This window comes from Mandrillus leucophaeus, unplaced genomic scaffold, assembly GCF_000951045.1.
Source record: "Mandrillus leucophaeus isolate KB7577 unplaced genomic scaffold, Mleu.le_1.0 Scaffold996, whole genome shotgun sequence".
Taxonomy (NCBI): domain Eukaryota; kingdom Metazoa; phylum Chordata; class Mammalia; order Primates; family Cercopithecidae; genus Mandrillus; species Mandrillus leucophaeus.
In genome coordinates this window covers 1,043,634-1,069,062 of record NW_012110874.1, presented here as the reverse complement: position 1 = coordinate 1,069,062, position 25,429 = coordinate 1,043,634, and the positions used below count along the sequence as shown (strand labels likewise).

Here is a 25,429-nt window from a genome sequence, read left to right as displayed (position 1 = left end):
ATTTTTATCATTCTTCTAAATCTACAGATGCTGAGGGAGTGCGTCCATGGACCCTCTGAGGCTGTATCATGGGGGGTGTGTGTGTGTGTGTGTGTGTGTGTGTGTGTGTCTGTGTGTGTGTTTTCCTGGGGAGCAGTTACTTAGCTTTTAATCAGATTGTGGGATGAGTTAATACCATCCTCTGATAGTTTTAGTCAAACTCACCATTCATTTCTTTAGTATTGAAAACTCCACTACCAAGGCAAGATACTAAGAGCAAGCAAAACTATACAGTGAAAATGAATTTATTGTTTTCACCTCATTAATCTACCCAAGGCAGTTGGTAAAGATAGCAAGCAGCAACAGCGTGACCTCAGGTCACATTTTCAAGCAGGCTAGGAAGAAACAGGAGTTAGGGAGGTCAGCAGGTGCCAGGAGTGTTCTAGCTTCCATGAGGGTGGATATAGGATTCCTAACATAGTTATCTGATTTACCCTATCAGTCTGGGTATCTTGTAACAACGTTATTTTTATTTTCAATTCTGTCATTTAAGATCTAAAACTGTAGATGATTCAAAGCACATTCATAGTTGACTTTGGGATATGTGTTTGTATTATTAAAATATGAATAAATGCATCTGTGCAGAACTTCAGCACTTTAAAGAAAGGAATAAGGCCATTCCATGAAAACATGTATGAAGAAGAGCCAAATAGCTAGCTACTCTTTGGATTCATCCTTGTTACCTGTATGGGCAGCTGGTTCTCTCCTCAGAATGATGATTTTATAGATGAGGAAACTGAGCAGGAAACTGAACGCTAGAGAGATTAAATTGCCTATATTCACATCACTCATAAGTGGCTGTCTCTTATACACATCTAGATGTGTATAAGAGACAGTTTTAAAGTAGTGAATTTATACTTGAAAAAGATAAATGAAGTAAAAGTTAAAATATAAACAATGTCTTAAATTGAGTTACATTACCAAATATTTTGTGTGCTTTTTTTCTTGTTCTCAGATTTTTCCAAGTACTTAAATTAACCTCATGTAATTAAATTTCTCCATTTAAAAATTAGTTACTTTTGTCTGGGCGCTGTGGCTCAGGCCTGTAATCCCAGCACTTTGGGAGGCTGAGGTGGGCGGATCACAAGGTCAGGAGATCAAGACCATCCTGGCTAACACAGTGAAACCCCATCTCTACTAAAAATACCAAAAAAAAAATTAGCCGGGCATGGTGGTAGGTGCCTGTAGTGCCAGCTACTCAGGAGGCTGAGGCAGGAGAATGGCGGGAACCCGGGAGGCGGAGCTTGCAGTGAGCCGAGATCGTCCACTGCATTCCAGCCTGAGCGACAGAGTTAGTTAGATTCCATCTCAAAAAAAAAAAATTAGTTACTTTTAAAAAATAATTTCAACTTTTATTTTAGATGCAGGTGGTACCTGTGCAGGTTTGTTATGTGGATATATTGCATGACACTGAGGTTTGGGATATGAATGTCCATCACCCAGGTAGTGAACATAGTACCCAATAAGTAGTTTTTCAGCCCTCGCTGCTTTCACTCTCCTGCCTCTAGTAGTCCCCAGATGAATTTTTTTCTTAATGCTTACTAATTTTTCAATACCATTATATGGTATTGAAATGATACATGAATATTCTAAATTGATATATCTTAGAGGGCACTAAAATGAAACATTAAATATAAATGATGAAAAATACTTTTAAGGTAGAATCCTAAGCATATACATTAAGGAATATAATTTCTGTGTTGAAAGTTATTTTCAGGAGCAATCTGCTAATTTGTGCCTGTATCTTCGAATCATCAGTAGTGTTCAACACTTGGGAAATGTTTGATCCTAGAATATCTGCTGTTTGCCTTTGAGCAGATATTATATTTATTCAGTTTCTGTTAGGGAAATATCAGACAGGTGTACAAAGATACATTTAAAAGACTGGTGATTTTTATAACACGGAAATATTACAAAAGTCAGAATTACTAACTTAAGGTGATTAGTTAAATAAAATTACATTACAAGGTCCACAATGGAATACTATCATGGAGATGCATACTTATTGATATGTGAGATGCTCATTTTAAATTTCAAAATAATATATAATATGAGTCTATCTTTGTTCAAAAACAAGTTGTCGGTAGATGGTAGATAGGTATGAATGTATGTATAGGTATCACTATAGATACAGATATAAATATACAGATGTGGATATAGACAAAAATAAATACAATGTTTATCAAGAGAAAAACAGATTATTTTGTAACATCTCTGTGTGTAATTGTGATTTTTAATAATATTTCTATGTGTTGATTACTTAATAAATTAATAAATAAAAGAAAAATAAAACATTATAATGGAAGTCAATATTTATTGAGCACATACCGTGTATCTTATATGCTTCTAAATAATTTACATGCCTTACCTATTTAATTGTAATTTTGCTACTCTTCAGTCCTTAGTCCTTATTATCTTAGTCTGTTCATCCTACTGTAACAAACCACCATAGACTGGGTGGCTTAAACAACAAAAGCTATCTCTCATAGTCTGGAGGCTGGGAAGTCCTAGATCGCGGCACTGGCAGATTTGATGTCTGGTGGTGCCCTGCTTCCTGTTTCACAGATGGCTGTCTTCTCACTGTATCCTCCATAGCAGAAGAAACAAGGGAGCTCTCTGGGGCCTCTTTTATAACAACATTATTCCTGTTCATGAGGCCTCAACCCTCCTGACCTAATCACCTCGCAAAGCCCCGTCACCTAAATGCCATCACATTAGGAGTCAGTATTTCAACATATGAATTTGGGTGGGGGGAAGGGGGCAACTTGCAGCCCATCACCATTATTTATGCTGTAGATTATAAGCATGTGAATTTTTCACACTGGAATGTTAGAAATAAATAATAATGTAATTTCACATTTTTATGGAGTCCATGGACCCTCTGAGGCTGTATCATGGGGGGTGTGTGTGTGTGTGTGTGTGTCTGTGTGTGTGTTTTCCTGGGGAGCAGTTACTTAGCTTTTAATCAGATTGTGGGATGAGTTAATACCATCCTCTGATAGTTTTAGTCAAACTCACCATTCATTTCTTTAGTATTGAAAACTCCACTACCAAGGCAAGATACTAAGAGCAAGCAAAACTATACAGTGAAAATGAATTTATTGTTTTCACCTCATTAATCTACCCAAGGCAGTTGGTAAAGATAGCAAGCAGCAACAGCGTGACCTCAGGTCACATTTTCAAGCAGGCTAGGAAGAAACAGGAGTTAGGGAGGTCAGCAGGTGCCAGGAGTGTTCTAGCTTCCATGAGGGTGGATATAGGATTCCTAACATAGTTATCTGATTTACCCTATCAGTCTGGGTATCTTGTAACAACGTTATTTTTATTTTCAATTCTGTCATTTAAGATCTAAAACTGTAGATGATTCAAAGCACATTCATAGTTGACTTTGGGATATGTGTTTGTATTATTAAAATATGAATAAATGCATCTGTGCAGAACTTCAGCACTTTAAAGAAAGGAATAAGGCCATTCCATGAAAACATGTATGAAGAAGAGCCAAATAGCTAGCTACTCTTTGGATTCATCCTTGTTACCTGTATGGGCAGCTGGTTCTCTCCTCAGAATGATGATTTTATAGATGAGGAAACTGAGCAGGAAACTGAACGCTAGAGAGATTAAATTGCCTATATTCACATCACTCATAAGTGGCATAGCTGTGATTTAAACCCAAGTCTTGCTGACGTGGGAATCTGCATCCATGGGCATCATGTTGTGTAACTGACTACTTTCAGAATATTACGGAAAAGTTGATGAAATATAGATTCCAGCCTAATAATCACTCCAGAAGTAATGTATCCATATCATTGGGGGTAGGGGGGGAACATTTTTAACAGCCTTCCTTGGTGATTCTGGAATGTAATATAGATTGAAAAGCATAGCTTTACACCAGCTTATTTCTGCATCAGAGGGGAGATCATGTAGCAAGTTCTTATTTATGATTTTACTTTTTGGTAGCATTTAATGCTACTGACCACCCTCCTTGGGATTCTTCTTAGCCTTCTATGTTTTCTTCTAATGTCCCCTTTACCCTGCTAACCATTGCTCTCAGTCTTCCCTAACATGGCTTCTCTCTGCCTTCAGTTCCTTGGTGTGCTGGCCATGGCCTTTTTTCTCTGGTGGCTCTCATTATCTTTGCTTATTGAGGCTTTATAAATTACTCTCTCTCCCCACCTACAATTCTCTCTCAAGTTTCAATACCTTATTTTTATCATTCTTCTAAATCTACAGATGCTGATGTATCCTTCACGTCTTAAATTTAGCAGGCCTAAAATTGAACTCATTATCTTCTTACCCCAAACTTTCTGTCACCGTTTTCCTCTAGTGTAGTTAACGCTGTCACTACTCAGCCTCCTGAACTCAAAACTTCAAAGTTGCATTCCGACTTTCCTTTTCCTCACTGTCTCTATTCAGTCAGTCAGTCATCAAATCTTGTTATTTCCATCTCAGAAATGCCATTTGAATCGATCATTCTTTTCTCTATTTCCACAGAATTTCATCATCTGTTTTACACTGGATTCCATACTGGTTTTCCTACCATTCAGCTTTCCCTGGTATCCAGTCTTTTTTCCACATGGTACCAGAAATATTTTAATAATAAACACATTTGAAATTCTCATGTCCCTACTTTAAAATAGCCTTTGATTCCCTAATGCCTGCAATATGAGGTACGAAATGTATACAGTTCATCCTAATGGTCCTGCTTTATCTCCTTACTGCAAGTCTTATTTTGTGGCTAAACTAAACTTTTCACTACATCTCACTTTCTCACTCAGATACATTTGTGCATGTCATTCCACTAATTTGGAATCTCTGTCCAGGTATGAGAAGTTGGTCATTCTTGGCCCTGGATTTCTATAGAATTTACTTGGGCACAACATGCGATAGTAGTAATTAAGAGTCAGGGGCTGAAACCAGACTGTCTGGTTCACAAGGCCCAACCCCTTAATTACTGTGTAACATCTTTGTGCCTCCGTTTCCTTATCTGTAAAATTGAAATAATAATATTACCTACCTTAGACAATTGTCGAAGATAGGGTTAATTCATGTGCAATGCTTACAATGGTGCCTGGCACGTATTAAACAGAAATTAAGCATGTGCTGCTGCTTCTACTATAATCCTGAAGAGAATGGTGTAACAGTCTCCATGAAAGAGGGCTAAAGGAATTGCTCATTGTGCTGCTGCTTCTACTGTCATCATGATGACAATGATGTAACAGTCTCCATGGAAGAGGGTTAAAGGAATTGCTTATTAATACTGGGATCAACCCAGAGATCCATGGCTGTCCCCCCAAAAAAGTATTTTGCCTATAGGAAGCCTGGATCCAGTTTGTAGGCTAACATACTATCTCTACCTCATGGCATTTCTAGTCTCTCGTAAATCACCGACTAGTTAAAATCCCACTAGTCATTGGATTGGTATGTGGACATATACTTGTTCCCAGACTGGAAGTCCCTTCATTATCAGTAAAGATTGCTCCAGTTGCAATTCCAGAGGTACATTATTTTGCTAGTTTCATGGTTGAAGGAGTAAGCTGTGCCATGGGTATACCTTGGGCTGGTGTGAATCAGACTTTAGACCTAGGCAGGACCTTTAAATACAGCAGAGGGACATTCCTCGTGTCAATTTAAAGCATCCAAAAGTAAATATAGCCTCATAAAGTCGGCTCTCTGCTATGACATGCTGTGGACAACATCATAAGAAATATCATTTAGACTGAAATTTGAATTAAGCAAAATGTTTGTAGACCCTTTTATTTTTAAGAAACTGCTATACACCTATTTATTTGGGTGATATTTTTGTTTGGATGAATGTGGTCCTGAAAAGTTAAATGTAAGTTGCAGAATTTCTTAGCAAACTTCACTATTTAAAGCACCTCTGCAGTAAATTATTTTGAATTACATCCTAGCTTATTAGTTTTTATTTATTATAATATTACTATGCAGTTTATTTGAAGTAGGACACATTTGTATTGGCTATGATACTTTCTAACTCATTGGAGAAATTTATAGCATTAATTAGAAATTTGCAGCATTAATTAGAAATTTGTAGCACTAATTAGAAAATCACAGCAATAATTAATTGTAGCACATGAAAGAAAATTTTGGAAAGTAGCATTTAATTTTTAGGGAAAGAAAAGAAGGCTTAAAGTAGAGATGGAACTTGAGGGCAACAATAAGAACCAATTGGTTAGATGACTAATATCTAAAATTGCTTCTCAGAATGGAAACTACGTATTTGTTACTGTTTTATTTTATTTTTTAAGTTTATTGGGTTCCTGGTTCTGATCATTATAGTGAGAGATAATATTATATAGATCCCCAGCCAGGGCTCTCAGCTGTACACACAGAAGAATAAGCATAAGCATTCGGGCACACTTGAAATGAAAGGTACATATCTAGTAGTAACAAATAGATCTGAAAAAGAAATATGGAAAGTTAATAATAAAAGTAATGGCTTGAGTTTCCTTAGCAGCTGAAGTTTATAAGGTATTTGCCTAATGTGATGTGGTAGGAAAAACTGGATTTTATTGGGAGGAACTCAATTTTAATGGTTGCTTTCCCACTGTGTGAAGCTGGGCGAGTCTTTTAACCGGCCAGAGCTTTGGATTTCTTGTCTGTGAAATGAATATAATAGAGAGTTCCTTTGAGGATCAAAAAATAACCTACATACAAAGCCTTTGGAAATTGTCAAGCGTTGTACAGATTTCAGAGATTATAGAAATCGAGATTTCAGAAATTACTCTGAGATCTCAGAGATTGTTTCAGAAATGAAATAAGTATGGCATCAATAATTGTCTTCAGTTTGTGCTTGAGGAAACCGGATGTGCCACAAGTAATGAGCAGCCAAACTGAAGCTGGACCCCGGGCTTCTGAGTCCAAATGTGGTTCTTTCTGTGCTAGACCATTGCTATTTTTGAGCTACACCTGTACATCATTCGCAGGACACAGGTCTAGTAAATGATAGCCTAAACTGAATTTTAAAAACATTAAAAACGTATAATTATTGATTTATTATTAGTAAGAAATTCTAATATTACAAGGTGACATTTACATTTGTGTTTTAATGCAGGTAATGAATTTGGGCATCCTGAATGGTTAGACTTCCCAAGAAAAGGAAATAATGAGAGTTACCATTATGCCAGACGGCAGTTTCATTTAACTGATGATGACCTTCTTCGCTACAAGTTCCTCAATAATTTTGACAGGGATATGAATAGATTGGAAGAAAGATGTGGTTGGCTTTCAGCTCCACAGGTAAGCTCTTTACTCTGAATGCTGTGTTTTAGTCACCAATGATGAACATGCTTAGAATGGCAACCGATTTCAATCCATATGCAGGTCTTTTAAACAGCATTTTATTATTCAGTGTGTAGTGTCCTGTAACATACTTCAGGTTGTCAAAACATGCCACTGAAGTCTCTCCAATTGATAATGAAAATCTTAAACATAATGGCCTGCTTAGTTTCCTGGTTTGTTTGTTGTTACTGTTTAAATTTAGTCATTTGTATTTTTATTGGTGAAAATAAACAATAAAAGTTCTGCAGGGAACCCATTTTGGAAATTGCTGTGGAAACATCTTAATTGTTTTGACCACTTTTTTATGTAAATAATTATGCTGTCATAAAGCAACTACTTTGACAACATGTAGATTTCTTTATTTCTTTTTTTTTCTCTTCTTTACTGGTCTCTAACTTGTAATTTCAATAGATGCCATTATACCTGCATGCTGTTTTGTGTTTTTCATGAGACTGTCTGTCCTCTGGAATTAACGTCTCAGTTTTCAACATATTTTAGAAAATGTAATCAACAAGTGAAAATTTTATACAGGCTTCTTTTTTCTTGGCAAAAATTAACATGTAATATGTCTTTGTTATAATCCATTTACTTTATACTGGAGCTGTTTGAAATTACTGTTGATGTGTTTTTACTTTGGTGTCTATGATTCTTTTTTTTTTTTTAATGGCTGAGCAAAGGTATTTATATATTCAGTAAGATTTGCTCCATGACATGAATGCCCTAATCACGTTTATTAGAAATGCTGTTTCCAGAAGAGAGAGCAAAATGATGCTCCTTTTCAATAGGAACAGTGTTGAATACCAAAAGGCACCCCGTTTACTCTAGAGCTTTAGTTCACTTTCTAAATTACCAAGAGTGCTGCTGCTGATGACATGCACAGCAATAAGTCCTCTCAGAGCTCGGGCTGAGTGAGGATGGAGTTGGAAAAGCAAAGACTTTTCACAGCCAACTGAAAATACATGATGATGAATAAAAGAAGAGAGTTTACAGATATAATTTCTTTTCAGACCTTATCTTTTTATTAAGAAAAAAAGTGTTGTAATTGACTTTAGGTTGCCATTGAATCTGACAAAGTTGGGTAAAAATGGAAAATGGTTAAGAGAGCTATAATTTCAGAAACTACGTTAAAATAACAATGTTACATTACATTTTGAAAAGTAATTTTATATACCTAACCGCATTAAGCTGGAGACTAGAAGTCTTAAAGAAAATTCACTTATTAGATCTAATATATATAAACACTTTGTAGTATGTATGGGTACCATGGTTTTACTTAAAACCTGAGCCACAATACTAGTTCTCTATTTGAGCTATGAGGTCGGCAAATGGCTGGTGAGCTTTGTATACAACACTAAGCAATTTTTGAGACTGTTCTTGGTTCACAGTTAAGTATAGCAAAATTGTAACATGTTCAAAAAAATATAGTGTTCTGAAATACTTATTTTGGGTTTAATAACCAGACTATTGAGAAAGACGAAAAATAAGGTACTTGTGGCAGTATCTAGATATTAATTAAATGTAACACGTGTATTAATTCTTGCAGGCCTATGTGAGTGAAAAACATGAAGGCAATAAGATCATTGCTTTTGAAAGAGCAGGTCTTCTTTTCATTTTCAACTTCCATCCAAGCAAGAGCTACACTGACTACCGAGTTGGAACAGCATTGCCAGGGAAATATCCTTTTTGTTACAAGTGAATATAACTGTCCACATTCACTTCTTTATTATATTATAGGACAAAAAAAAAAAAGACTAAGGTTGATCTTGATAACAGAAACATTGATTTCCCTCATCTGAAAAATGAGGAACTTGAAACAGTTGATGGATAAATCTTTGCTCAGCTCAGTTATACTGAATTATTCCTAAGCTTCATTTTGGCTTTAAACAGAGGTTAGTGCAGACGTGGTTCACATCAAAGGAAAGAGCTGTGGATCTTGCTGTCTTGAAGGTTTCAATACGGAGCCCTGCTGTCCAGGTCCCCACTTCCACCAACACAGAAGACAGTAAATGAAGTCTCCTGAGACAATAGCAGAGGCTCTGGACTTAGGGGACCAGGCTTTAAAAAGTGTAACTGAACATTTCTGAAATAACATTTCTTAAATGCTGTTTAGATCCAGTAAGCAATATGGGATACGGCTGTAGTTTTACTCTATGAAAATATTTTGTAAGTTACCTCTGAGACTTGTTTCCTTTCCTCCACTCAGTGGGAGAGAGCAACAATAGTTGTAATGATAGCTTCCTTCCTTTTTCTGTTTCTTCCCCTAAAATTCAAGACATGGCATACCTTTGTAGGCCTGAATTGGTAAGAAGGCAAGGCAGGGGCGATGTGAGCAATAGAAATAACCAGGAAGAATGTTTTTGATGTTCTCTGTGTATTCATTTACTCTTTCTTTCATGCATTTTACAGATACTTACTGAGTACCTGTTTACTGAACACCTCTGTGACGACTCGGAGCTAATTACTGTAAATACAGGAATTCTCCTAGCAGATACAGTCACTGCCCTCATAGAGCTTTTAAACTAGTAAAGGAGATAAACATTAGTCATTGTAAGTTTGATATTATTACAAAGGAAATATACTAGCAGATACAGTCACTGCCCTCATAGAGCTTTTAAACTAGTAAAGGAGATAAACATTAGTCATTGTAAGTTTGATATTATTACAAAGGAAATATACAGTATATTTTAAAGACATGTTACTAGATCCATGAAAAAAAAATGACAGATTCAGGACCTAGCAACAGATCAGCCCAATTTTTCCAGCAGGCAGTAGAAATAATGTGCTTGTCCCCTGAAGCCCTAACAGTGATTAGCATCTGCCACCTGAGCAAGGTGCCTGATGCCCACATGAAGTCCTATGGGTCAGGGTGTCTCCAGCTACAATAAAGAAACCCTCCCACTCAGCTGGCTCAAATAATAAGGAAAATGTATTTGTCACTTAACAAAAATCCTAAAGTCTAGTTTCCCCAGCACTGTGACAGTATCAGGTTCCCCAGTTCATTCTTTTTGCTTTCAATTCTCAGGGTGCCAGCAATGTCCAAATGGTGGCCCCTGTTAATAATCATTAGATAAGAGCCATGACTCCAAGTGTCACCCACCTTCAGACACAACAAAATGCAGACAGATTTTTTTGTGTATCTCTTCAACAGTGAAGTTACTTCTTTAGCAAAATTTCTTTCATATTTTGTGGACCAAAGTTGGGTCTTACATCTCCCAGAAAAATTTTCTAGGAAGAAAAATGATTATTACCATGAGTGGCTTAATCAGGAATGACCCCCCGAGCCTCAGGAAGACATCCCTTGGTAAAGTGGACACACCCAGACAGAATTTTACTCTGACAGTAAGAAGAAAAGAGCCAGTGCTTTTTAGTAAGTAGCCTGCAGCATCTGTCACCACCTTGTGCTGCTCATGACATTGAGGGCAGAGAGAGATGGTTCCCTACTTTCTTCCCACCCAGCTCCACAGAACATCGGAGCGTCTAGGAGAGGAGGCTGTAGTTGTGACAGATATAGCACGAATGTGCCCCCGTTAACCCACAGAATGTGCTGTGTTGTCTGTCTCTTTATGCCCACGAATAAATCAATGTGATGGGTTATCTGCACTAAAGAGTACAGTACTATTCTGGGAAACAGATGTCCTCTTCGTTTCCATGAAAAAATCCAAACAAATACTAGACACATAGCAATTTGTATGTGATCCTTCTCACCTCCAGAGTGCTAAAGTAATGCTCCTAGACTAAACCCTTCTATACTTGGTAGTGTAATATAATCATACCAAAGTACATTTACAGAATACCTGGCATCTACGGCAACCTTTGTTGTATCTTTGCAGCACTGTCCTTGACCCTTAAGTAGAGGGAAAGAAATGTATGAAACCCAAACTGTGATGTAAGTCTTAATGCAATAAATGGAAAAGGAACAAGGAGCAAGAATGTTCCATGGGAGAACAAAGGACAAGAAAAATGAAAAAATAAATGGCAGGGGAGAAGGGGAGAGATACTGAGATTAAGACAAAGACTTTTAAGCCTAGATTTGGGAAATGAACAAGATTATAGCAGGAAAAAATGAAGAAAGCCATTTCAGCTATTAGAAATCATAGACTATTCTTAGATAATGGACAGTACAATGGATTAATTGGAGAATGATGACTATAGAAAGAAGTATTAAGAGATAAAGCTGAAAACATAGATGGAGATCACATAATAGAAGATTTTAATGCCATATTAATTAGTCTTTTTTCTATGATTTTAGAGTGAATTGCTGCAAGTTTTTGACTAGGGAGCTACTTGATAAAAATGTAGGCTTTAGTAAAAGTTCTCATGTACCAGTGTGTAAGGGAGCGTTCATGAGGAAAGAGATTGGAAGTACAGATATTAATTATGAGAAATTGCAGTACACCTAAAAGATAATTAGGGCATGAACTAAAATAATGGCAATAGAATAGAAAAAGTTTATGAAGCCCTTGTAGTGAAGGAACTCAGGATCTGTTTGGACATGGAGTAAAGAAGGGAAAATGTAAGGTTTCACTTTGAACAATAGAAAGAATGCTGGTGGTATTATTCCTGAGGATAGCAAAGCCAGGAGAGGTAACCAGTTGGGGGAATAGAAAATATAAATTTGAGCAGGATGGTTGAATAGAACTCTCCAACGGTTGTCCTCCCTTCAGGAACACCAAATTGAACAACTATCCACACAAGAAAGTACCTTCATAAGAACCAGAAATGAGGTTAGCAATCACAGCACCTCATTTTAACATTATTTCAAGCAAAGAGGCGTGGAAGAGGGTAAGAAGGACAGTCTTGAATTCCCTATACCAACCCTCTCCCACGTCTTGGCAGCACCACGTGGGACATGGAAAGAGAGAATCTGTTTGCTTGGGGGAGGGAAAGCACAGTGATTGTGGGACTTTGCATTGGAACTCATCGCTGCCCTGTCACAGCAGAAGGCAACATGGGCAGAATTCAGCGAGCACCCACAAAGAGAGCCTTTGGCCCAGCCCTAGCCAGAGGGGTATTGCCTGTCCCAGCATTCGGAACCTAAGTTCTAGCTAGACCCAGCACTGCACGCTAAAGTACCCTGGGGTTCCAGATAAATTCGAAAGTCTAGGCCACAAGGACTGCAGTTCCTGAGCAAGTCCTGGTGTCGTACTGGACTTACAGCTAGTGGACGTGGGGTACGCAAGAAAGGAGAGGGAAGAGTGAAGAGGACTTTTTCTTATAACTTGGATACCAGCTCAGCCACAGTAAAATAAAACAGCAAGCAGAGACCTAAGGCTCCTATTTCAGGCCCCAGCTCTCAGAGGACATTTCTAGACCCACCCTATGCCTTTTAAGGGAACTTGCTTCCCTGAAGGGAAGGACACAGCCCTGGCAGAATTCTTTACCTAATGACCGAGGTAAAGTAGCCAAGTAGCAATTGCCACAGGCCTTTGATGAGACCCAGAACCGTGTTGGCTTCAGTTGTAACCCAGCACATTCCCAGATATGCATGCTGGCCCTGAGAAGAGACTCCTTCTGCCTGAGGAAAGGAGAGGGAAGAGCGGAAAGGACTTTATCTTGCAACCTGGGGATCAGCTCTGCCACAGTAAAATAAAGCACCAAGCAGACTCCTAAAGCCTCCAGTTTTAGGCCTTAACTCCTAGATGGCATTTCTCAACCTTCCCTGAGCCAGAAGGGAACTCACTGCCCTGAAAGGAGACATAGGTCTGGCACAATTCACCAACTGCTGACTAAGGAGCCCTTGGACTTTGAATAAACATCAGCAGTAGCCAGGCTGTGGTTGCCATGGCCTTGGGGTGGTGGTGGCCATGGAGAGAGAGCCTCCTTCTGCTTGAGAAAAGGAAAGAGAAGAGTGAAAAGGACATTGCTTGCAATGTGGGTGCCACCTCAGCCACAGTAAAATATGGCATGAAGTAGGTTTCTAAAGTTCCTAGTGCCAGGCCATAGCTCCAGCATGGCATTCCTAGACCTACCCTGGGCCAGATGGGAACACACTGCCCTAAAGGAAAAGACCCAGGCCTGGCAGGATGCTCTCTCCCACCACTTGCTGACTAAAGAACCCTTGGCCTTTGAATAAACATCACTGGTACCCAGGCAATAGTCACCGGAGACTTCGGATGAGGCCTAGTACTCTGCTGGCTTCAAGTGGGACCCAGCACAGTCCCAGTGGTGTTGATAATGAACTTGCTTGCTTCACCCCTTCCTCCAATTCCAGGCAGCTCGGGATGAAGAGAGAGACGACCTTTGTTTGGGAGAAAGTAAGGGAAGAGAACAAGAAGATTCTGCCTGATAATCCGGTGAATTATCTCAGATCTTAACTAAGACCATCAAGGTAGTACCTCTATGAGTCAACAAGAGTGGAGCCCCTTAATATAGATACCACTGCAATGACTGAAGACTTAGATCACAACACCCAAGTCTTCAAATACTTAGAAAACCTTCCCAATGACCAATATAAACAAGCCTGAGCTGTGAAGGCTACAATAAATACCTAATTATTCAATGCCCAGACACTGGCAGACATCCACAAGCATCACTACCTTCCAGAAAATCATGACCTCACTAAACAAAGTAAATAAATCACCAGTAACCAATCCTGGAGTGACAGAGATAGGTGACCTTTCTGACAAAAAAAAAAAAGCAGTTTTGTGAGGCATCTTGATGAAATGCAGTTTAACAGAGAAGGAATTCAAAATTCCATCAGATAAATTTAACAAAGAGATTGAAATACTTTAAAAAAAATAAAGCAGAAATTCTGGGGCTGAAAAATTCTGTGACAAACTGAAGAATGCATTAGAGTTTCTCAACAGCAGAATTGATCAAGCAGAATAATTAGGGGGCTTGAAGACAAGGTATTTGAAAATGCATAGAAAAGACAAAAAACAAAAAAGAATGAAGCATGCCTACAGGATCTAGAAAATAGGCTCAAAAAAGCAAATCTAAAAGTGATTGGCTTTAAAGCAGATGGAGAGAAAGAGAGAGAGAGAGAGAGATTCAGTTAGACGTTTATTCAAAGAGATAGTAATGGAGAACTTTCCAAGCCTAGAGAAAGATATCAATACTCAAGGACAAGAAGGTTATAGAACACAATGCAGATTTTACTCAAATAATACTACCTCAAGACATTTAAAAATCAATTTCCCGAAGGTCAAGGATGAGGAAGGGATCCTAAAAGCAGCAAGAGAAAATAAACAAATAACATATAAAGGAGCTCCAATACCTCTAGCAGCATACTTATCAGTGGAAACTTTACAGGCCAGGAGAGAGTGTCATGGCATACTTAACGTGCTGAAGGAAAAAAAAACTTTTATCCTAGAATGTTATATCCAGCAAAAATATCCTCCAAATATGAAGAAGAAATTAAGACTTGCCCAGACAAACAAAAGCTGAGAGATTTTGTTAACACTAAAACTGACCTACAAGAAATGCTAAAGGGAGTACTTCAGTCTTAAAGAAAAGAATGTTAATAAGCAATAAGAAATCACCTTAAGGTACAAAACTCACTGGTACACAGACAAATAAGTACACAGACAAATATGGAATATGATAAGGCTTCAATAGTGTTGCATGAACTAACTACAACAGCTTTTTAAGACATAGACATTATAATAAGATATAAATACAAACAACAAGTTAAAATACTGGTGGGGAAAGTTAAAGGGTAGAGTTTGTATTGGTTTTTCTCTTTGTTTGTTTGTTTTTGCAATCAGAATTAAGTTGTCATCAGTTTAAAATAGTGGGTTATATGATGTTACTTGCAAGCCTCATGAGAATCACAAATCAAAAAGCCTTCCACACAGATAGATAAAAAAAAAAGTAAAAAGCAAGAAATTAAAACATATCAGCAATCAGTTGCACAACAAGGAAGACAAGAAGGAAGACAAAAAAAAAAAAAAAACAGAAAACAAGTAACAAAATGGCAGCAATAAGTCCTTATCAGTAATAACATTAAATGTAAATGGACTGAACTCTCCAACCAAAAACATAGAGTAGCTTAATGGATAAAAATACAAGACCTAAATACCTGCTGCCTACAATAAACATACTTCACCCATAAAAGCACTCATAGACTAACAAATAAAGGGATGGAAAAAGACATTCTGTGCAAATGAGAAGCATAAAACAGCAGGAGTAGCTGCATTGACATCAAATTATATAGATTTTGAGACAAAACCTATAAAAAGAGACAAATACGGTCATTATATAATGACAAAGCGTCAATTCAACAAGAGAATATAACAATTATATATGCAACCCACACTGGAGCATCCATATATATAAAGCAAATATTATTAGAGCTAAAGAGAGAGATAGACTCCAATACAATAATAACTGGAGACTTCAATACCCTACTTTCACCTTTGGACAAATCTTTCAGCAGAAACTCAACAAAGAAACATGAGATGTAATCTGCACTATAGACCAAATGGACCTGATACATTTCATCCAATGACTGTAAAAGGCATGTTGTCCTCAGCTCATGGAATATTCTTAAGAATAGACCGTATGTTAGGCCACAAAGCAAGTCCTAAAATATTCAAAAAAAAAATGAAATAATATCAGGCATCTTCTCTGACCAAAATGGAATAAAACCAGAAATGAATAACAAGAAGAATTGTAGAAATTATGCAAACACATGCACATAAAACAATATGCTCCTGAATGGCCATATACCAATGACCATACCAATCCATGGCTAGGTGAAGAAAGAAATTACAAATCCCTATCAAAATACCAATGATATTCATCAAATAAATGGAAAAACAATCCTGAATTTTACTTGAACATAAAAGACCCAGAATAGCAAAAGATATGTTGCACAAAAAGAAAAGAACTGGAGCGATCACATTACCTGACTTCAAATTATACTACAGAGCTATAGTGACCAAAGCAGTATGGTAATGCCATAAAAACAGACACAAATACCAGTAGAACAGAATATAAAACCCAGCAATAAATCCATGTATCTATAGTGAACTTATTTTCAACAGAGGTGCCAAGAACATACAATGGGGAAAGGACAGTTTCTTCAATAGATGGTGCTGGGAAAATTGGATATCCATGTGCAGAAGAATGAAGCTAGACCCCTGTCTCTCATCATATACAAAAAAAAAAAATCAAAATGGATTAAAGGCTGAAATCTTAGACATAGTTTTTGCCTAAACTAAGCATAAGCAATCAAAGCAAAAATGTACAAATGAGATGACAGCAAGTTAAAAAGTTTCTGCACAAAAAGGAAACAAAGGGAAGAGACAATCTATATTATGGGGAAAAATATTTGCAAACTATCCATCTGGCAAAAGATTAATAACCAGAATATATAAGGAGCTCAAACTATAGGAAAACATTTAATAATCTTATTTAAAAACGGGCAGAAGATCTGAATATACATCTCTCAAAAGAAGACATACAAATTGCAAACAGGTGTATGGAAAGGTGCTCAGCATTACTGATCACGAAAGAAATGTAAATGAAACCTACAGTGAGAAATCTCACCCCAGTTAAAATAACTTTTTTCCAAAAGACAGACAATAATGATCCTGGTGAGGATGTGGAGAAAGTAGAACCCGCATACATTGTTGGTGGGGTCGTCAGTTAGTACCGCCAATATGGAGAACAGTATGGAGATTACTCAGAAAAACTAAAAATATAACTATCATATGATCCAGCAATCCCTCTGCTAGGTATATACCCAAAAGTAATCAGTATATGGAGCAGATATTTGCACTCCCCTTTTATTGTAGCACTGTTCACTCTAGCCAAGATTTGGAATCAGCCTAAGTGTCCATCAATACACAAATGAATAAAGAAAATATGGTACATATACACAACGGAATACTATTCAGCCATAAAAGGAATGAGATCGTGTTATTTGCAACAACATGGATGGAACTGGAGGTCGTTACGTTTAGTGAAATAAATCAGGCATAGAAAGAGTAACTTTGCATGTTTTCACTCATTTATGGAAGCTAAAAATTAAAACAGTTGATCTCATGGAGATAAGTGAGTAGAAGGATGGTTACCAGAGGCTGAGAAGTGTAGTGGGCTAGTGAGAAGGAATTGGAATGCTTATTGGCTGCAAAAGCATAGTTTGACAGAATGAATAAGACCTAATATTTGATAGCACAACAAGGTGACTGCAGTCAACAGTAGTTTATTCTACATTTTAAAACAACTAAAAGTGGAATAGGAATGTTTGTAACACAAAAAAGGATAAATACTTGAGATGATGGATGCTCTATTTACCCTGATGTCATTATTACATATTGTATGCCTGTATCAAAACATCTCAGGCACCCCATAAATATATATGCCTACTATATACCCATAAACATTTTAAATTTTAATTAAAAAATTATTTCATCATTGTCAACAAATGGAAATGTATAGAGTTTTCCGTGATGATATTTAGGAGAAAAATCTTGGGGCAAGCTATAAGGATCTATCTAAAATATATTAATATATTAACTTTAACAAGTAGTGAATATTATGAAAGCATACATAGTAATATATGTATTATATTTATATGATATAGTATAGGGTATTACTGTGACCCCTATACGTCAGTAAGACCCCCAAATGTTAGTTTATATATACTGACACAGAATTACACTATATTTGAAAGCCTGGTTCGGTTTTGAAAATCTTGACGCAAATTCGGTCTTTTTGAAATTTAGTTATCTGCTTAAACGTCTATAGGTACTTGTTAACATGAACATTTTCTACTTTAATAAATAAATACTGAATGTTTTTACGTTAGTCACCTCTTTTGGAAGCTGTACTCATTATAAGTTGTGATGATACAGACATTGGAAAACTGAGCCATGTCTTTATAGAAATTATAGTTGGATCCTCGGTCATCTATTTGGTCTCCAAGAGAAACACGAAGAAACCTCGTTGACCTGTTTCCTACATTTTGCCTGCTACAGATTTGTGCCCAGTTGGACCTTAATTATGCTTACCACCCATCTCTTCCATGTCTTTCCGTTAACAAGTAGTAAATTCACATATGATGTTGCTTTCTCTGAGAACATTTCCATTGTAATAATTCTCTTTGAATACTCACAAAGTATTGAAGATGTAATGGTCTATATAGGTGATGGGAGAATTGTATCATGATTTTTACTTTATATATTTTAAGTTTTGGGGAGCGGGAAGGGAGCAGGAGCACATTTCCAACGTAATTTACAACACACCTTCTAATTAAGTATATTTTAGTAACGCCAGCCGTAACTCTGAGATTGAAATCACATCTTCCTTTCGTGAGGGGCTCTGCTCCACCCTCCCAGTTCAGTGCAGAAGTCCCATCTAGAAATTTCTTACAAATAATCACCTGTTATTCGAATACTTTGCAGTGCCAGGAATATCACTATTTCACAAGATAAACAGTGTTGTTTTTTAATAATTAAAAATGTTATCTTAAAATCAGTGCATTAATTCTGTACTCTGGGACTAACACCTGTTCTGTGTGCCAGCTATTCAAATTAGAAAGGCTTTTAACATGCTTCTTAGATTACCACCTCTCCCTGGTTTTTCCTCTTCCAGACCAGATTCCGCTAGTTTCTTAAATAAATTCTCATGATACTTCCCGGACGTCTTACCATTGCATCTCCCTTATCAAAATGCACCCAGCATTGTTCACAATCCTCCTACACTAACAGCAGAGTATTCTAGATATGGTCTGGCAAGTATGACATACAGAGCCCCATTACCTTCCTTTATCTTGATGCTGCTCTCTTATTCATATAATTAAAGTTACACTAGCTTTCCTGGCAGCCATCACATTTTCCTTTCCCATTGTATTTGTATCCAAATAAAAATCTTGAGTTTTTCTTTTGTATCCTAGTATTATGTCATATCTTCCTTTTTCTTTATTCAGTTAATAATTTCAACCTAAAACCCTAAATTTAACATTAAACATGAAAAAGTACAATGTTAACTTTGACCCTCTAACATATTAGAAAAGATAAAAGAATATTACAGGACACTTCTCTGTCATTAATCTGTTAGGATTGTAGCATCTCCCATAGCCAGCAAATGGATCTCTCCTTTTAACTTTTTGTTGTTCCAAGCTTAGTTTTAAGGTCCCTTTTTCTTCTCTCTTGCATTTTTTTTTTGTCTCATTTGTTTTTGGCCCTTTATCTTTCTGACTTTATTCTTCTACTTTTAACCTACAGTGTAGCTCAGTATTATAGAATGAATTCAGATATACAAAGTATTAAAAATCAGGATTTCAATGGTATATTTTCTGTCTTTAGCAAAATATTCTATGCCGTTGGTATTTCTAATTACTGAGCAAGTAAATTGAATACAGATTTTTACTGTGAAGAGTCTACAGTGACAAGATTGCATGTATTAATCAAGTAACAAAATTCATCAAATTTTTAATTCCCTGGGAAGCAGGATGTGGTGCCAGAACAAATTTAACTTTTCTAAAGAAGCCACTTAAACTTCCTCTGTTACTAGGAAATATAGTCCTGCTATAGGTAACATGTCTGAATTTTTGAGCAGTTCCATTTTTTTGAATCTGTAGATCTTGTATGTCAACTAGCAAGACATGAACTTTCACTCAAATCTGTGGAGAATAGATGGTGACTGCCATCCCAAAAACTGTTGGAAGGGGAGCTGTTTTGGAGGTAATGCCAGGCAAGGTAGAAGAAACACTTTAATGATGCTTTTAACTATCTCTTCAAAAATAAGAGGATACATTTGGAAAATTGAGAGGCAAGACAGGTTTGTATCAATAAGGCTTTGAATGTGGCCTTTATGGTGACTGCCAAAGGACATCTTATTGTTTCTGCAATAGAATCTACAGCCATATTCTAGGAAAAAATCAAAAAACAAAACAACAGCAACAACCTTTTACCTATATACTCTCACATTTGTCTTTTTAGCTGCTCATCTTCAGTGTAATAATGACCAACATTCTTTAATACAATAGATAGAAATATGGGTAATGCTGAGACCTAAATGTACTTAATAAATAGGCAGGTTTCATATTTCATGCTTAGAAAGATAAAATACATTTTCCTGATGTGTTATATTCACTTAAATTTTCACATTGTTTAGCTGTAAAGAAAGGAACGTAGTGCCTTTTATATCATCAGAATCATTATTATATTTCTTTAGTGGCATTTCTTCACCTAGAACATTATCAGGTTGTCATTAAATCAGAAAGAAAACTATGTTCCCAAGGCCAGAGTGCTCTTTCTAATCCGTTTGAATAATACAAATGATTATACCACATTTTAAATGATGTGCGGAGAATGTGAGTATTAGGACCCCTCTTTTGCGGGCCTTCTATTTGCTAATCATTTTTATAAAGTATCCATTTCAATATAGTATAGTAATAATGAAAAAGTTTGAAACATTGCGATAATTACCAAAGTGTGATTGGTAATTAGAGACATGAAGTGAGCATATGCTGTCGGAAAAACAGCACCGACAGAGTTGCTCAGCCAGGGTTTCCACAAACTTTCAATTTGAAAAAAAAACACAATATCTGAAAGGCACAATAAAGTGAAGGGCATCAAACAACCTCTGGCTGTATTTCGGACCACACTGTCAGGCAGGTTGTAGAGACTGAGGCCTTTCATTCACTGAAGGCTTTCCTCCAGCCCGTGGTAGGTAAAGGGTAAGCAGTGTATTCCACAGCCCATGTCCTTTCTGTGGCACGCTGGTGCCTCTTTCTGTTCCCGGAGTATGTGCATGTGGCTGGGGGTGGCAGCAATGGTGGTATTACTGATGATTTATTTCTCTAATGTTCAAAATAATTTCGAAAATACTTCTGGGAATATAGGTAGAAGGAGAAAATTACATGCAGACTTACGGCCCAGGCAGTTTTCTTTCTAATCAACTCACTTTTCTCACTGCCCTGCCATCACCCCTGACAAATTCGTCCCCAGAAATTCTTCTTAATGATCTTTTTTTGCCATCTTCCACAAGAAGAAAAATAATTTTAAAGCAAAACATACATACGAAGGTCAATTATTGTGATTTTTTTTTCTGTATTCTAGAGTAGAATATGAAGGTGTCATGGTTCTATTTTCAGAGTTTAAGTTAATACATGATATACAATATCAATTTAAAACCTCCCAGCTTATGTATAAGGTATTTGTGTTGGTATATCAGATAAATATCATTCTGAGACCATAAACAACACAAGAATCAAATGTGTAAGTTATTTATCGTCATACTATTGAGGTGGGAGTAGAAATGGTAATGTAGTAACAGCCCCCTTTCCAAATGGCATTTCAAACTGTTACAATGTTGACATGCTAAGAGGAGTGGTCATGAAGTATGGCTTGTGAAGAATATGTGAATCTAGGACAAAATCTTTAAACCCAAGGGAGCAGAGGTATAAATAGTTGAATTTGACCTGAGATTGTTGAAATATTTTCATTAAGCCATTGCAAGATGCACTTTTTAAAATGTAAATTCATACTCTGACATTTGCAACCTGTACACAGAGTTTCTAATAAGCAAATAAGGTCACTTGGATGATTTACTGGAGTGTGATTGCTGAAGGCAGAGATGTTGCTGTGAGTGGCTTGGTTTACAAAAGACTTTGAAGTGTGGTGATGTAACACTCTGTGTTTATGAGAATCTATGCTTTATGCAACAAATAAAAACAAAGGACTTAATTTAGGATTAGCTAACTACCACATTCTATCCAGATTATATATGTAAAGGTTAATTTCTGGTCTGACTAAATAGAGCGTCTCAACTTTCTAGTTTTCCAGGTTGTAGATACTTTGGTAAAAAGCAAATTCAAGGTTTTCTTCAGAAGTTTGACACAGTGACGTTCACCAGATACAAGCATGTTGCTTTTTCCTTTATGTTATACTGCAATTTATTGATGATGAGCTTTATGAGACCTGAGACAGATGATCCTACTAACAATTTTATATTTAATATAGGTCCTCCTTTTTAAAAATAGCTTCATAATGAATGTATGCTCATTGCTTAGGTTCGCTTTCTTTAGTTTTGAAAGGACTGATACTTTTAAACATAGAGGTCCTTTTGGCCATTTTTTTCATTGCTAAACACTGTCTCTCAATCCCTGTGATTTAATGATAATGACAGACCAGTGCCCTCCCCTCCCTTGGTCATAAAAAGCCTGTGATTTAGCTTCATTTCTCTACCCAGGAGTTAGGGATGAATCACCAAGTAAGAAAAATATTTTGCATGATTAAAATATTGCAATGCTATAACACTTGTAGATTGCCTTAATATATATTCATAAGATTATGGGCAGTAATGAATCAGGAGTGAGCCCTTACTGCACACAAATGTATTTAGTCTTAGGATGTTTTTCTTGAAGGGGTTTCAGGGTCCTGTTGTTTTGAATAGCCGTCACAGTGCCGTCAAATATTTAACAGCATTTCTGTTCTTTGTTTCATAGCTCAGTTGTGCAATGGTGGTCTCTTCACTTCAGAAAGTCATCTAACAATAGCCCAGTCAAAATTCTGTCTTCTATTTCTTGCCCTTCTGGAGGAAAAATACATCAGAAATATTACTGTAACCTTTAAAGATAGTGCATAATCACCTAGTAATAGTACCCTTCATTGGGGTTGGTGGGGGGAACATTTGTGCCCAAGGCGATCATTTTCACCAGCTTTAAAAAAGGAGATACTCCTATGTGTTTATAGACTTCAAGATGAATGATAAGACAGAGAATTACCCACATATCAACAATGATCTGTTTACTTAGAATACACTAGGCACCTGTAAACAGAGAGCTAAATCTCTGATAGGAGGATGTATAGAGGGTTGACGAACTGATAGACGGACTGACAGATGGAAGGATGAATGGATAAGTGGAGTATGTAGCTACCTAGTGGTGAAATAACTCCTGAAGGTTTAAAATTATGTCATTAAAACACAAATAGTGCTAAAATGATTTGCTTCTCCCTTAAAACAGTAATTTAATTAAATCATATAAAAATTGATAAGGTATTATCAATAAAATATACCATAATTTTATAGAATTCACAACTAATATATTATACTATGATGTGCTTGCTGAGCAGATGTTCATAATCAGATCTACCATCTCTTATAAACTTATATGTTAAGCACTCTGAAAGCACTTTACAGTCATTACCACATTAGCTAATCATTTCTTTTCCTAGACTGCAAATATGGAAGAAGGCAGTCTACAGGCATACCTTGGAGATAGTGCAGGTTTGGCTCTAGACCACTGCAGTAAAACAAATATTGCAGTAAAGGAAGTCACACAGATTTTTTGTTCACAATACATATAAAAGTTGTGTTTATACTATACTGTAGTCTAATAAGCATGTGATATTATGTCTAAAAAAATGTACATGCCATAATTTACAAATACTGTATTGCTAAAGGATGCTAACGATCATCTAAGTCTTCTGTAAGTCATAATCTTTTTGCTAGTGGAGGCTCTTACCTTGGTGTTAATGGCTCCTGACTGATCAGCATGGGGTTTCTAAAGGTTGTGGTGGCTAAGATGATAATGAAGTTTGTCACATGGATTGCCTCTTCCTTTTATGAAAGATTTCTCTGTAACATGTGATGCTGTTTGGTAACATTTTACCCACAGTAGAACTCTTTCAAAATTAGAGTGAATCCTCTCAAACCCACCACTTAGTTGATAAAGATTACCTACATTTATATTATATTCTAAATAATTTGTTGCCATCTCTAGCACCTTCACCAGTAATAGATTCCATCTCAAGAAACCATATTCTTTGTTCATCTGTAAGAAACAATTCCTTATCCATTAAAATTTTATCATGAGACTGCAGCAATTCAGTTACATCTTTAGGATTCACTTCTGATTCTAGTGATCTTGCTATTTCCACTGCATCTGCAGTTAGTTCTTCCACTGAGATCTTGAATTCCTCAAAGTCATCTATGAGAGTTGGAATTAACTTCTTCCAAACTCCTATTGTGTTGATATTTTAACCTCTTCCCATGAATCACAAATGTTCGTAATGGCATCTAGAATGGAGAATCCTTTCCAGAAGATTTTCAGTTTACTTTGCCGAGATTCATTAGAGGAATCACTGCTTATGACAGCTATAGTCTTACAAAATACGTTTCTTAAATAATAAGAGTTGAAAGTTGAAATTACTTCTTGATCCATGGGGTGCAGAGTTCATGTTGTATTAGTTGGCTTGAAAACAACGTTAATTTCCTTGTACATGTCAGTCAGAGCTCTTGGGTGACCAGATGCTTTCATCAATGAGGTAATATTTGAAAGGAATTTTTTTTCTGGGCAATAGGTCTCAAGCTTGGGCTTACGGGCTCAGTAAACCATGCTATAAACAGACGTGCTGTCATCCAGGCTTTGTGGTTACATTTATAGAGCACAAGAAGAGTAGACTTTAGTATAATTCATAAGGGCATAGGTTTTTGGAAACGGTAAATGAACATTGGCTTCAACTCAAAGTCACCAGCTGCATTAGCCCATAACAAGAGAGTCATCCTGTTCTTTGGAGCTTTGAAACCAGGCACTGTCTTCCCAGTAGTTACGAAAGTCCCAGATGGCATCTTTCAATGGAAGCCTGCTTCATCTACATTGAAAATCTATGGTTTAGTGTAGCCACCTTTATCAATATCCTAACTAGATCTTCTGGAGGACTTGCTACAGCTTCTAGATGAGCGCTTGCTACTTCACCTTAAACTTTTATGTTATGAAGATGTCTTTATTCCTTAAACCTTAAGAACAAGTCTCTCCTGGCTTTAAACTTTTCTTCTGCAGCTTCCTCACCTCTTCCAGCCTTCACAAAATTGAAGAGAGCTAGGGCCTTGCTGGATTAGACTTTAACTTAAGGGAATGTTGTGGCTAGTTTGATCTTAGATCCAGACCACCATAAACTTCTTCGAATCAACAGTAGGCTGGTGTTCACTTTCTTATCACTTATGTGTTCACTAGAGTAGCACTTCGTATTTCTTTGAAGAACTTTTCCTTTGCATTCACAGCTTGGCTAACTCTTTGGCATAAGGGACCTCGCTTTTGTCCTGTCTCAACTTTGAACATGCCTTCCTCACTAAGCTTAATCATTTCTAGTTTTTGATTTAAAGTGAGAGGCATGCCACTCTTCTTTTCACTTGA

The 25,429-nt window shown here is 36.8% G+C and overlaps 1 protein-coding gene across 1 annotated transcript in view; it reads left to right on the top strand.

Moving 5' to 3' along the window:
• LOC105532926 (1,4-alpha-glucan-branching enzyme-like) overlaps positions 1 to 25,429 on the top strand; it is a gene marked incomplete at its 5' end in the record, with an annotated part of 105,057 nt that overhangs the window by 54,387 nt on the left and 25,241 nt on the right. The window contains 2 exons of the mRNA XM_011971269.1: positions 7,112 to 7,296; positions 8,882 to 9,012. Of these exons, the coding sequence (XP_011826659.1) occupies positions 7,112 to 7,296; positions 8,882 to 9,012 (316 nt within the window). The remainder of the gene's footprint in view (positions 1 to 7,111; positions 7,297 to 8,881; positions 9,013 to 25,429) is intronic.